At 56.8% G+C, this 13114-nt stretch overlaps 2 protein-coding genes across 3 annotated transcripts in view; one reads left to right on the forward strand and one right to left on the reverse strand.

Moving 5' to 3' along the window:
* Positions 1-7521, forward strand: part of NOC2L (NOC2 like nucleolar associated transcriptional repressor) — a 28130-nt gene extending 20609 nt beyond the window's left edge. The window contains exons 16-19 of the mRNA XM_069034696.1: positions 1961-2074; positions 5102-5237; positions 6378-6518; positions 7193-7521. Of these exons, the coding sequence (XP_068890797.1) occupies positions 1961-2074; positions 5102-5237; positions 6378-6518; positions 7193-7338 (537 nt within the window). The 3' untranslated portion in view covers positions 7339-7521. The remainder of the gene's footprint in view (positions 1-1960; positions 2075-5101; positions 5238-6377; positions 6519-7192) is intronic.
* Positions 7522-8257: 736 nt separating this feature from the next.
* Positions 8258-13114, reverse strand: part of SAMD11 (sterile alpha motif domain containing 11) — an 86628-nt gene continuing 81771 nt past the window's right edge. For both annotated transcript variants that reach the window (XM_069034694.1, XM_069034695.1), the window contains 3 exons: positions 12841-12965; positions 11206-11316; positions 8258-9657 (listed from right to left, as the gene is read on the reverse strand). In XM_069034694.1, coding sequence (XP_068890795.1) covers positions 9421-9657; positions 11206-11316; positions 12841-12965 — 473 coding nt within the window. In that variant the 3' untranslated portion in view covers positions 8258-9420. The remainder of the gene's footprint in view (positions 9658-11205; positions 11317-12840; positions 12966-13114) is intronic.

The raw sequence follows: 13114 nt of genomic DNA on the forward strand, positions 1-13114 counted from the left end.
GGGCGCTGCAGCCAAGAGCCTCTGGAAAACAGCCCCTAAATCGTGTCCTGCTGCTGTTTCTGATGCACACACGTGCACGGAGGGGCCTTGCCTCTGCTGGGAATTGCTTTCATCATCCTATTCCTGGTAGTGCCCGTTTTGCCTGGCATGATTTAGAGCAGGTGAGCTGTGGCTGTGAGATCTGAGAGGAACCCAGCTGCAGGGTTGGTAGTTGGTGGGTCCGAGCAGCCTCTGTGCCCACGGGGTTTATTGACAGGCCTGCATTTCTGCATGCCTGGCAGCAGCTGCACCCCTTGGCAGCGAGCTGAGCCCCGAGGGCAGGGGCTGCAGGGAAGGAGCTTTGGAAGCCTGGCAGGGCCGTGCCAGGGCACAGCAGAGCTGCTGTGGGACCGGGGCTCGGGGGCACCGCGTTGGCAGGGACTCAGCAGGCGCTGGCAGTGCCAGCCTGGCTCGGGCTGGTTGCTGCCTGTCTGGAGCGAGGCACTGGGCTGGTTTGGGGGCATTTGTTGGGTGGTGCTTTTGTGGGCACTGCTGTGGCCACCAGAGGCAGAGATCCCGAGCCCCCGGGCTCTCCCTGAGGCAGAGGAGCTGGGGAAGGTCTGCAGCTGAATAAAGAAGGGGTTTCAGCAGCCCTGCCACTGGCTGCCCTTCCCAGCAGCTCTGGGGTAAGAGCCTGAGGATTATTTTAACTTCTTGCTGCCTGGGTGTCTCCTGTGGTGGCTGAGCAGCAGGAATTTGGGAGCTGCCTCCTTTTGGGGCTCAGCTCCCCAGGAGCACCTGAGTTGAGATCTGCTGAGGAATATCTGAGCTGCTGCTGTGTTTTGTGGGCTCATGCAAAGCTTTCTGGGCTCTGTGGTGATGCAGGGAAACAGGTACAGCTCTGGGAGGGAGTTTTTAGCTAAAGGGATGTTTGCAGGTGAAGAATTAATTTTAATCTGGCATCCCACCACCCCCTTTCAGCCCTTGGATGCCAAATGATTGAAGGGTAAAAGGGTTTTTAACCACCTAATTTGCTTCCCCCCGTTTAGGGCGTTTGCACCTCCTCGTTCCCTCTGCCTGGGCAGCAGAAATGGGCTCTGCACTCCCTCACTCTGCTCTCCCCAGGCTGGGCCCAGTCCAAGACCCTGCAGTGGAGTGTTTGTTTCAAAAATAAACACTTGGCTGCAGGACAAGAGAAAGGCACTCAGATAGCTCTGGGTGGTTCTCAGGGCCTGGAAGTGCTCGAGGGAGCTCTGCCTGAACTGAAACCAAGGGCTCAGCAGGTGATCAGAAGCCTCCACTGGAGGGGCAGGGGACAGATTTTGTCCTGATGGATCCCCTGATCTGTCCCTTTCTGGTTCCTGCCTTCAGCTGTCATTTGAAGTGGTTTTTTTTCCCTTACACAGCATCATCTGCCTTGACTCCTGTGTTGTCTTCTCCCTGCAGCTGGAGCAGAAGGGAGCTCAGGGCTGGGATAGTAACAGCAGGTCCCAGAGGGCACTGAGCTCGTTTTGGGAGAGCCCCTTGTGGGTTCCCAGCAGCTCTGAGACTCACACCTCTTCCAGCACGCAGAAATTGGAATTTGGGAACTCCCCTTTCGGGCCACCATGCTGAGATAATTTGGGGGTCTGCCATGAGCTGAAGCATCCCATAAACCCCCGGAGATGCTCCTTTGTGGGGGCTTTGTGCTGTCCCTCGGTGCCTTTGGCACCCCAGGATTGCAGTTCCCAACTCTCCACTTCAGCTTTTGGCTCCCTCTGTTCTCCCTGCAGGGCCCAGGCATTGCCTGACCTGAGGGGAGCTCTCAGTCCCACCACTCCTGCCTCAGCAGCTGCTTAAATCCACCGAGTCTTTCTCCAGCGGGGCTGCCAATTTCTGCCCAGGAGCTGGGAAAATGTGGTTTGGGGAAGGATCTTCACCTTGTGCCTCCTATTGGAAAACTGCTTGGAAAACCTTTAAATGTGTGCCCCTCTCCCCCCAGGAGCAGTGGGAGAAGCAGGTGAAGGAGGAGGGGACACCCCTGACCAAATACTACACCCAGTGGAAGAAGCTGAGGGAGAAGGAGATCCAGCTGGAAATCAGTGGCAAGGAAAGAGTGAGTACCAAGCCCTGGATTTCTGGGCATCATGTGACACCCAGGATGGTGTTGGGACTTTCTGTCTGGACATAAATGCCCAGGCTGTCGTTTCCCACATCTCCTGCCCCAGGAAATGCTCCTTGGCCACTCTGGGAGCTGCCTCAGGAGTCTGAGGGAGAACTGCCTGGTGCTCATGCAGTGAGGGTGGCCAGGCACAGGAACAGACCTGGCTGGGGTCTGCAGCGGGGCAGGGCAGCACTCAAACAGGGCATCCCCAGGAGCAGGGCCCAGAGCTCAGGGAGGGGCTGGGATTGCCCAGGGCAGCCCTGCAGAGGGCACAGACAGCAGAGAGTGCACAAAGCACGGGGCCTGTGCAGCCAGGGAATGGGGACAGGGGCTGGGGGACAGCACAGAGCGGGGCCGAGCTCCTGCCCCAGGCTGGCCCTGCTGCTGGGATGGGGCACTGATGGCCCTGCTGCTGGAGCAGCTCTCAGGACAGAGGGGCAGCTTTGGGGTTTGCTCTGGAGTGGGACAGGTTTGGGGTTTGCTCTCAGTACAGAGAGGCAAGTTTGGGGTTTGCTCTCAGGACAGAGAGGCAGGTTTGGGGTTTGCTCTCAGGACAGAGGGACAGATTTGGGATTTGCTCTGGAGTGGGGCAGTTTTGGGGTTTGCTCTCAGTACAGAGAGGCAGGTTTGGGGTTTGCTCTCAGGACAGAGGCAGGTTTGGGGTTTGCTCTGGAGTGGGACAGGTTTGGGGTTTGCTATCAGTACAGAGGGGCAGCTTCGGGGTTTGCTCTCAGGACAGAGGGACAGATTTGGGATTTGCTCTGGAGTGGGGCAGTTTTGGGGTTTGCTCTCAGTACAGAGAGGCAGCTTTGGGATTTGCTCTCCAAGAGGCTGCCTGGCAGCTCTGCTGGTGAATGGGGCTGTTGTGTGGCTCTGTGGGGACTGGTGGCTTAATGATGCAGCTTTGTGAGCCCCAGCAGGAGAGGGAACACCATGAGGCCCATTAGGGCTGGGAAAATCCATGTCCCATTAGCAGCCATTGGGGGGAAAAAAGGTAATAACAAGGGAAAAAAAAAAAACCAGCCTGGCTGGGAGCTGCAGCTTGCCTTGTGTAACAGCTCTGACCCTTTCTGCTAGTTCCATTTGCTTTTCCCATGGTTTTTAATGGGATCTGGACTAATCAGCTCGGGGAGACTCGGTAGATGGGAAGCCTCTAGCTGGGGATTAAAAGGCTGGCCCCCAAATTAGCTAATTAGTGCTTGTGTGTGATGAACACGGGGTCTGTGGGCTGTGTCAGTACAGGGCTCAGCCCTTTGCTTTGGGGTCACTCCACAGCAGGTTTGGGGTTTATTTTGAGGTGCCCATCCTGAGGGTCCCGTGGGGTCTCAGAAGGGTGGGGGTGGCACAGCTCATCCAGCACCAGCTCCTGTTTGCTGTGCTCAGGTTGTGCTGATTTCCAAAACCGCCTGTGGAAATGGGGATTTTTCCTGGGCACTGTGGAAATGTGGAATCCCAGCCCCCCTGCTGCCAGGACAGGAGCCTGTCCTGTCCCCCAGAGATGATGGGAGTTATGGAAAATGTTTTCACCCCTCTGCTCACCCCGTGGTGGGGCTGGAGCAGAACCAGGCTGTGGCTGCCCCATCCCTGCAACTGCCCAAGGCCAAGTCCCTGCCCATGGAACTGGAGAAGGTTTAGGGTCCCTTCCTACCCAAACCATTCTGGCATCCTATAGCCCAGCCTAGGACAGGTGCCAGCCTGGCATGGGGTCAGCTGAAGGCAGCAGCCTGGCATAGCCTCTGACCACTGCCCCGGCTGCATTTGGCTTCCCAAATCTCTTCCCTGGCATCTCTGGGCTGGTTTTTTCCAGCCAGCCCTGTGCTGCTCCCTTCACACACCTTCCCAGCGGGGCTGGGAGGAGCAGAGGCCTCTCAGTGTGGCAGAAGGAGCAGGGGGAGGATGATGACTTCAAATGAGCCCCTGCAAATGGTGCTGGGTGATTTGCTCCCTCTGCCCTTCCCTGCCCGGTGCTGCAGGTGATTGCTGGGAAGTGCTCAGCTCCAGGATCAATATGGCCCAGCTGGGGACCATAATCCCGGAACAGGCCGGGAGAAATTGCTGGAATTGGCCGCGGGAGCAAATGCACAGCTCCATCTCCTGCTCCTCATCCCCATCCTGTGTCTGCTGGGAGCTGCCTCTCCACACAGCCTGTTCCTGGCTGCTGCTGCACGGGGAGGATGGCTGTGGTCAGACAGGAGAGCGTTCCGGGGTGCTCTGAGGGGTGGCAGGGACAGCAGATGAGTTATGACCCGCGGGCTGAGTGTTTCCAAGCCAGCCCTAATGTGTGCTAATGCCTGAGTGCTTCCCAGGAGGGGTGTGCAGCCAGGCAGGGCAGGGCAGCTGATGCTCAGAGAGCACTTGGGATTTCATTTGCATTCTGATTATCTTTGCCCTGCTGGCCTGAGCCCTTGCAAGTAAATCCTCGCCCTAATTCCCCTCCGGAGAGGTGTAAAGAGCACTGAGGTGGTGTCAATTGAGAGGACTTAATGGCATTGATATTGGCTGCCTGCTCCGGGGGCTCCTGGCCCATTGATCTCCATCAGGGCAGAGATGCAGACAGACCTTGAGCATCCTCAGCACCTGAAATCCCGAAATCTGCACCCAAAACCAGAGAGGGGCTGGGGGAACTGCTGCTGCAGACATGCCCAGCACAGTCTGGCTTGCCTGGCTGTCACTGCAGGGCTCCCACAGCCGGCCCCTCGCCCATACCCTGCATCCTTATCCCTGCTGAGGCACCAGCAGTGGATGTTCCATTAGCAAAAGCGGTTTATTAGGGCAAGATCAAGGGAGCAGCAGAGCTCTGTGTGCCTCACCCACCCCTGTGACCCCTCACAAACCTGTGGCTGCCCCAGCTGGCAGCAGACAGACCCAGCTGCTCTGGGCAGGCTGGGCAGAGCCCAGTTCCTGGCTTTAAACACAGCCTGTGACATTGGGAAGGACAGATGAGGGCTGTTCTTACTGCTGGGTTTGTTTTCTTTCCAGCTTGAAGACTTGAACTTCCCAGAAATCAAGCGCAGGAAGCAGGATGAGAGAAAGGAGGAGGATAAGAAGGAATTCAAGGATCTCTTCGAGCTGGACAGTGACTCTGAGGAGGAGAATGGAGGCTTCTCTGTGAAAGGTGCAGGGCTGGGGCTGGGCTTGCCTTCTCCTTGTCCACAATTCCATTTTCTTGTCCACAATTCCATTTTCTTGTCCCCAATTCCATGTGGTGGGGGTCAGTCTGGCCTTGCCCTTGAGGGGGTTTCATGCTGGTCATGTTGGGTTCAAAAGAGTCACTGATAAGGAGGGAGAGCACAGGATGAAGTGGCACTGAAGGTGTTTGGGAGGCTTTTGTCCCTCTCTCCCTCTCCTGCTTTGTCACCCAGCTCTTTTTAAAGCCTCAGACCTGTGCTTCTTTTCCTGGGCATGACCCACACCTTCTCCTCCCCTTGGCACCTTCCTTTTGTCACCCACAAGGTCAGAGCCCAAAGCCCAGGGGCTGTTGGGCTGAGCAGAGCCCTGTGTGGGTTCTGTGCAGGGCAGGGGCTGTCGCCAGCACGGGGATCTTTGATCCTGTCCTTGCTGCACTTCTGATTTATTTGTTTTATCCTGACTGGCGTTCCAAGCGTTCCCAACAAGCCAGGAAAACCTGGAGAGCCAAGGGGCTGCTGTCACCTGGGCTGTGACCACGAGAGGGCCACAGTAAATTCTGGAACCTGCCTGGGAAATTCACAGAGTTTGGGGACAAACCTGGGCATTCCTTCTGTGATTTGGAATGTTTGGGACGTCCCAGGTGGGGCTCCAAGGGGAGAGGAAGGGAAGGGAGTCTGCAGTCACTTCTTGGCGCTCCTGGTGTGGGTGGAGCTGGGAGCTGCCTGCCCATTCCAGCAGGATCACACCCCAGCACCCTCCCAGGGCAGCAGGGAAGGTGGGGATGCAGAGAATTCCATCACAGCAGGATGAGCTTTCCCCTGGAATGGGAAATATTTGTCAGGCAGGAAAGAATCCCTGGCTGGGATCTCTGCAAGGGCTGAAGAGGGGAGGGAATCCAGTTTGGGAAGCCCTGAGCAGGAAAAACCCAGCAGCTGGGGAGGTACCTGCACTCCTGTGTGTTCCAGCTGGATCTGGGGCAGGAAAGGAAAGCTGGGAGTTATGAATGGCTCAGGAGGAGGCGCTGGGCTTTGTGACAAACGAGGAGAAATCTCCCCTTCAGTGTGTCTGGCACTCCTGAGCTCTCTGCCCTTGGCGTGTTCCACTCACACACTGAAACCTCCTCCAGGGAAAGGCAGGGCCGGGCAGGCCTCAGATGAGAGCTCAGAAGCCAGCAGCAAGGAGTTTGGGGAGGAGGACGACGATGAAGAAGGAAATTACGAAGTCGAGGAGGACGAGGAAGAACTGGAAGAGGACAGCGAGTCAGAGGGTGAGTGGGGAAGGGGATCCTTTGAGCTGAGGGTGTCAGGAGGGGCTTCACCCACCCTGGAGGGGAGACCTGGCGGCTCTGAGGTGCAGAGAGCAAAGGGTTAAGGTGTTCCCAGGCTCTCCCAGCCCCCCCAGCCCCTTTCATCTCTTCTCAGGGTCCTCCTGCAGCGAGGCTCAGACTCCCCCAGCCCAGCCCAGCCCAGCCCAGCCCAGCCCAGCCCAGCCCAGCCTGGCCTGGCCCGGCAGGGTTCAGGAGCCTTGCCTGGGGCACACAGGCCTTGCTGGAGGCTCCCTGCAGGTGACACTCGGGGGGTGCCCTCAGCTTTCATCTGAGCCCTATGGGGGGCACAGGGGGCACGGGGTAACCCTTTCCTTGCTGCTGGCAGGGTGGGCCTGGCCTGGCAGGAGAGCCCTGCATTCCCTGGGGTTTCTGCAGTGGGGAATGTGTGCCCAGACCCTGCTCCAGGCACTGCCCAGCTCCTGCCCCCCACTCTCCCTTCGTGCTCCAGCCTCAGCTGGAGTTTGGGCTCCCCCAGGCACCTCAGGCCGCTGCTGTGCCCGCCCCTGCGGGGCTCTCCGGACAATTAATGAGTGGCTGGCATTAATTAGTAACGAGCTGCCGTGACTGTGCCCTGGAAGGGAGGCAGGGTTATTGACACCTCTCCTTTCCCGCAGAGGAGGGCAGGGAAGCAGCCCAGGATTCCCAGGAAGGGCGGCACAGGAGGAGCTGCCCCCGGGGGCTGTCCCGCTCCGACCTGGAGCAGCTGGCACAGGGCAGGGACGACGTCGTGCAGGACCTGGAGTTCTCTGACGAGGACTGAGCACCCCCAGCAGCCTGAGCCCTCCCACAGAGCCCCTGCAGCTCCTGCCAGAGCCAGGGACACAGGTGGGAGCAGCCCCAGGTGCCACCTCGGTGCCGCAACTTGGACTTTTCACCTCGACTTGGACTTTGCCAGCTTTTTCCACCAGTTCTGGTTTTGGTACCAATAAAACTGTGTGGCCAAGTCAAGGCCAGTAAAAGCTGCTCAGCAGAGGGGGAAAAAGCCCTCGTTAAAATCTGCTGCTTTCAATAGCACCGGGTTCACTTCCAGCTCCTGCTGAGTGAGCTGAGCAAGGGCAGGACGAGGTTCTTGTCCTCTCTGTCCCACCAACCACCCCATCACCCCACATTTAGCTCTGGGGCCATCAACAAACCCTCCCTGGTGCCCAGCAGGCCTTAAGGACTGCACAGAGAGTTTTGGAGCTTCCATGGAAGCCTTGATGAGTTCAAGCTGGCTCTAAGTGTGCTGCAGAAGGAAACTTTAAATTAAAGTTCCTTGGGCTGGGGAGGTTCTGCAGCCATGAAGGAATAAGGAAAAGCCAAACAAGTAATGTAGGAAACACTGCCCAGGTGAGGACTGCATCACCCTAACTGGAAAGAAAAGATTATCACTTTGTAGAAGATTTGAACTTACCTGTTCTTCCCAAAGAGAAGGGAATTCCCTTTTGCTTCTGGCTCTAACTTAGCTGGGCAAGGTGCTGGCTGCCTTCTGTGCACCCATGGAAAGGAAGGACAGAGACTGCTTGGGTAAAGCCAGGTACCTTTTGTAAATTAAGTGTTTTTCTTTTTTATTTAAATTGATTGCTGGAAAGCATTTTTATCGTGATGTGATGGCTAATGAATTTTTTTTTTCCTTTTTTTACAATATAAAGAAGCTAAAGTACCACCAAAGCTATTCTGTAAGAAAAACGGCAGCACGTGCAACGTTTAAACAAAAACAAACCCAAAAAAAAGGGGTGGGGAGAGAGAGAGAGAAAAGTACCACATGTGATTGTTGTTCACAACTGTACAAGTCACAGGAGGTCACCCCCAGGAGTTCCCAGCTCATTCACAGTAGTAAAAACTCTGCCCATTGTTTTCAGCCTGACCCCCCAATCCCTCCCCTGCTCCCGGGGCTCTGGGCGGGCCCAGGGCTCTGTCTCGTGTCCACAGCACCCAGAATGTGCAACTACATCCACCTCTGTAACAAGGCTTCAACATAAAACCAGCCCGGGCGAGCCCCCCCGGCTGCAGGAGCGAGCGTGGGGGCAGCGAGGGGGGCAGGGAGGCTGGGACCCCTCCTCCCCCGAGCTTCACTGCTGCTGCTGCTCCTGGAAACCAAACATCCCACGGAAAAAGCCACCTCTGCAGGGCTGGAGCACGGGCACAGTCCCTGCTGCTGGGTGCTGCCAGGCCCCTGTGCCAGGGCAGGGTGGCTCTGTACCATCCGCACGAAGTAAACATGGACGGGAACTTGCCTTTTTTTTTTTTTTTTTTTTTTTTTTTTTGTCTTTTTATCCTTTTTGTCTGTCTTTGGTATTGTTTTCAAAGTTGCTAGAGATGCATAGACACCTGAATGAGGAACTGAGCCCAGTTTCCAGGGAGGAGGAGAGGTCTGGGAGGGTGGCTGGGGTGGGTGTGGATGGGGTTTTTTTGCTCGAAGTACCGATGGGAGGAGCAGAGCCCCTTCCCTTCCCTGTGGAGTCACACCCAGGAGTTCCTGAAGGCAGAGAACAGCCTGTCCATGGTCCCTGTGCAGGGCTCTCCAGCTCCAGTGGAGTGTGGAAGGGAACGGGAATGCTGCCTCCATCCTCCAGCATCCTTCTCTTCACTTGGCGTCGTCCCAGGACAACATCTTTGGATAATTTTCCTTCCTTCCCTTTTTTTTTTTTTTTTTTCCTTTTTTGACAGTTCAGAAATCTTCTGTGTGGTTCTTTTGTTTTGATTTTTTCCCCAAACAAAAAAAAAAAAAAAAAAAAAAAAGCAAATGCATCCAAAAAAAAAAAAAAGAAAAAAAAACCACCTCCCTTTCCTCCCGTGCCGGGCGCTGCTGCGGGGAGGCTCCGCCGCCCCTTCCTCCTGGCGTTCCCTGGATCTGCCGCAGTTAGGACGGAGGTTTGGTGGTGTCGCTGAGCAGGGAGGGGTTCCCGTTCTCCTGCTTGGGGGAGCCCCGGCTGGGCGGGACGGCGCTGCCGAAGGGCGAGGCCACGCTGCCGGTGGAGGCCGGGCGGAGCTCGCCCGGGGGCAGCTCCCGCTCCGGGGGCCGCAGCCCCGGCGGCTGCAGCGGCAGCGCCACCGGGAAGCCGGCCATGCACAGCACCCGGCCCAGCCTCTTGGCCACCTGCGGAGGAAGCGGGAGAAAAGAGCCGTGGGATAAAGGCGGGAGGGGAGGGGGATGTGGGCAAAGGACCGGGATTGTGCGGAATCCTCGGGAAGGAGAGGTTCTCCAGAGATGCCCCATCCCTGGAAGTGTCCAAAGCCAGCCTGGACACAGCTTGGAGCGCCCTGGTCTTGTGTCCATGGCAGGGGGTGGAAGTGGATGAGCTTCAGGTCCCTCCCAGCCCAATCCGTTATGGTTTTATGGTCACAGCACTGGAACGAAGCAATCCCGTCCCCAATGCTCCCGCCAACCAGACCAGGGGAGGTTTCCTCCTCCCTTTTCCTCAGGGACTCTGTCCCACAGTCCTGCTCCTGTTTTCCTGGGCACTGCTGGATCCCCCTGTCCCAGCTCCAGGGACACCCCAGGTGAGGGGGCTGCTCACTCCTGCCCCTTTTATCCACGGACACTTCCACAGGACTCTGCTCTCCCTCTGCCACTGGCACAGCACTCCCTGGCCACTTTGGAACAGCAGGAATTGCTCTTAAAAAGGCCACGGCCAGGGAGGGAAAATAAAACTCCTGCTGGAGGGAGCCTGGCCCTCTCTCCCTGCAGCAGCTCCTGCCTCCCAGCATGGGCCAAAGGCCCCTCAGCCTCCCAGCACCTCCACAGCTGCTTCCCATTTGAGCTTAACCAAAACCAGGGCTGCTGCTGGACCCAGACAAGTGGGACATTATTCAGGGAGCAGCATCAGGGCTCTGCTCCCGCCCCCACCAACCCCCAGCCCTGCCTTATTACAGAACTTTAAACACCATTGATTAAATTGAAGGAATTTTTCAAGTTCCAGCCTGTATCTCACGTTCCCCCCACCCCAAGCCCCATCTCTGAGCTGCTCAGGGCTCTCTGTTTTTGAAGAAACATAAGAGTTTTATTTCCTCCTGAATTGACCCACGGGGAACAATTGCCCACAGAACCTTTTTATGAGCCCCCTCATAAACAGGGAGGGCTGCAGGGAAAGCAGTAAAGTCGCTCTTGTTGTTCCAACACAACACGAGCAGCGTAGAGCCCGTGGGCTTGGGGACCTGTGCCAGAGAGGGACGTGCAGCAACAGCCACAGCTCCTGCCAGGACACAATTCCCCAGGGAACACAGCACAGCCTGGCCTTTACATCACCAGGAGAGATTTCCCGAGCACTCAGTGGGGAAAGAATCGAGCAGAGAGTTCTGGGTTTGAGTCCCACTGAGGGGAACTGGAATGGAACTGCCGGGGCTGGAACCAGCCCATTTTAGGAGTTCCCCACTGCACCCCTGTTCTTCCCTCCCACCACTCATCCTGGGCTATTTATTTCTGCCCCTGGGCACTGCATTCTGTCGGTGGTTTCTCCCTGAAACAGCTGGGGCTGGTTTCAGGTGAGGCTACGGAACATTTTCAAGGACAGATCAAGCGTTCTTGAAAGAGAATTGCAGATAAATTATTGCTTAATAAATACTGCTGGATAAACCAACGTTTCTGAACAGCCCCAGGGACAGCTGTAAATGGTGGCACTTGCTCTGAGAGAGGAGATTTTCCTACCTGTGACCTGATCTTCAGGGCAGGGCCCAGCTTGAGCCCCATGTTGTTCAGTAAGTGCTCTTCTGTCAGCAGGGGCAGGGTCTCCCCATCGATGGCCTGCTCTCGGAATACCTGAGGGGACACACGAAGGGCCAGGCTCAGTGACACACCTGAGCCACCTGGCACAGCAGGGCACCATGGAAAAGGGGAATGCAAAAACCCTCAGCCCATATTTATCCACCAGGGGCGTTCCCAATCCTGTATCTACAGCCAGGAGCCAGCTGGGGAAAGGAGACACACGTGGGAATGGGAATTGGGGCTGGATGCTCCCCCAGAAGATCTGGGGGCTGCTCCTGCCCCCTCCCCGGGCGCTGGCTCACACTCAGTGCTGTCACCACCAACCACGATGGGAGGGAGGGTTAAATCCACCCCCATGGCTCCTTTTCCAGCAGGAATTCCCACAGCCTGGAGCCATCCCTTTGGAGAGTGGCAGTGGCTGCTGGAGCCAAGTGGATTTTTATTGCTGGACTCCTCCAGCGAGGCTGCCCAGGGCTGCAGCACGAGCTGCTGCTCTCTGACCCAGCACAGCTCCCTACACCAAATCCTTCCCCTTCCTCTGCAGCCAGCGTGGCCAGGAGCCAAAACCCTCCCTGTGCTCAGCACTAACACCACTCCACAGAAAGCCTGAACTTGGGAAAAGCGTCCCCTGGGGTGTCCCGAGCTCCAGTGCAGAGACAGAGCTGAACACGGGCCAGGCCAGGGCAACTTTTGAGTTGTGCTGAAGTTCCCTGCTCTGCCTGAGCTGTGGCTCTGGATGCAGAGCATTCCAGGGAACCTTGCAGGGCTTTCCTGGTTCTGGATGCAGAGCATTCCAGGGAACCTTGCAGGGCTTTCCTGGTTCTGGATGCAGAGCATTCCAGGGGAGCTTGCAGGGCTTTCCTGGTTCTGGATGCAGAGCATTCCAGGGGAGCTTGCAGGGCTTTCCTGGCAGGAGCAGGAGCTGAGCAGTGCCAGACCTCCCCGGCAGCTGTGGGTTTGGAGCAGGGAACAGGCAGAGCCTCAGAGCACTGGCATTTTCACACAGTAAAAAACCCTGTTAAACCCCCAGGCAGGGCCTGGAAACCCTCATTCCCTAAAGCCACAGAGCCCCACACGACTGAGCAGGGCCAGGCCACGCCAGGGGCTGTCTGCAGCAGCTCCGTCACCCCAAAAGTGCCTGGGATGCACTGGGAAGAGAGAAGCTCTGTCCCACTGCTGATTCCTGCCCCACTGGAGCACCAGGATGGCGTGGAAGGAGGTGGGAATGGGTGATCCTGCTGCAAAGGGGTTGTGCTAATGATTCCTGCACATTTCAGAAGCTTCCAGGCGCTTCCAGTGGTCAATCCCCAGTGCAACCTGAGCTCAGGCTCAGTCCTAACCTTGCCCCCGATCCCATCTTCTCCTGCTGAACTCCCTCCTCATTTCTGTCCAAGACTCATCATCCCACACCTTTCCTGGCAGCAAGTTCAGCAATCCATGAGGAAAACACCCAAAAAGGCCCTGCAGGGCTCTGAGCTGCCCCTTCCAGGAGGGACAAGCCCAGCTGGGAGAGAGGGAATGGGGCTCCCAGGGACCGTGGATGTTCCTCCCATGACATCCTGGGGCTGTGGGATTTACCTGAGTGTACTCAGTGCAGCCTGACAAGTTGGACACGAAGCTGCAAACGTCCTCCACCGTCCATTTGCTGATGTCTTCCAGCGCAGGGCTCTCCTCCCCATCCAGAAACAGACCTCCCATGGTGCCTGGATTGTTCCGAGTCAGGGGGGTGGGAAGGAGGGGAGGAGAAAGGAACATAAATCATTAAAATCCCACACGGACAACAACCAGCCTGCAATCTGAATATTTTTCTCTAGCCACACATTCATCTTTAATGACCTGTCAATTAAAGCAC

Source organism: Aphelocoma coerulescens, chromosome 21, assembly GCF_041296385.1.
Source record: "Aphelocoma coerulescens isolate FSJ_1873_10779 chromosome 21, UR_Acoe_1.0, whole genome shotgun sequence".
NCBI lineage: Eukaryota > Metazoa > Chordata > Aves > Passeriformes > Corvidae > Aphelocoma > Aphelocoma coerulescens.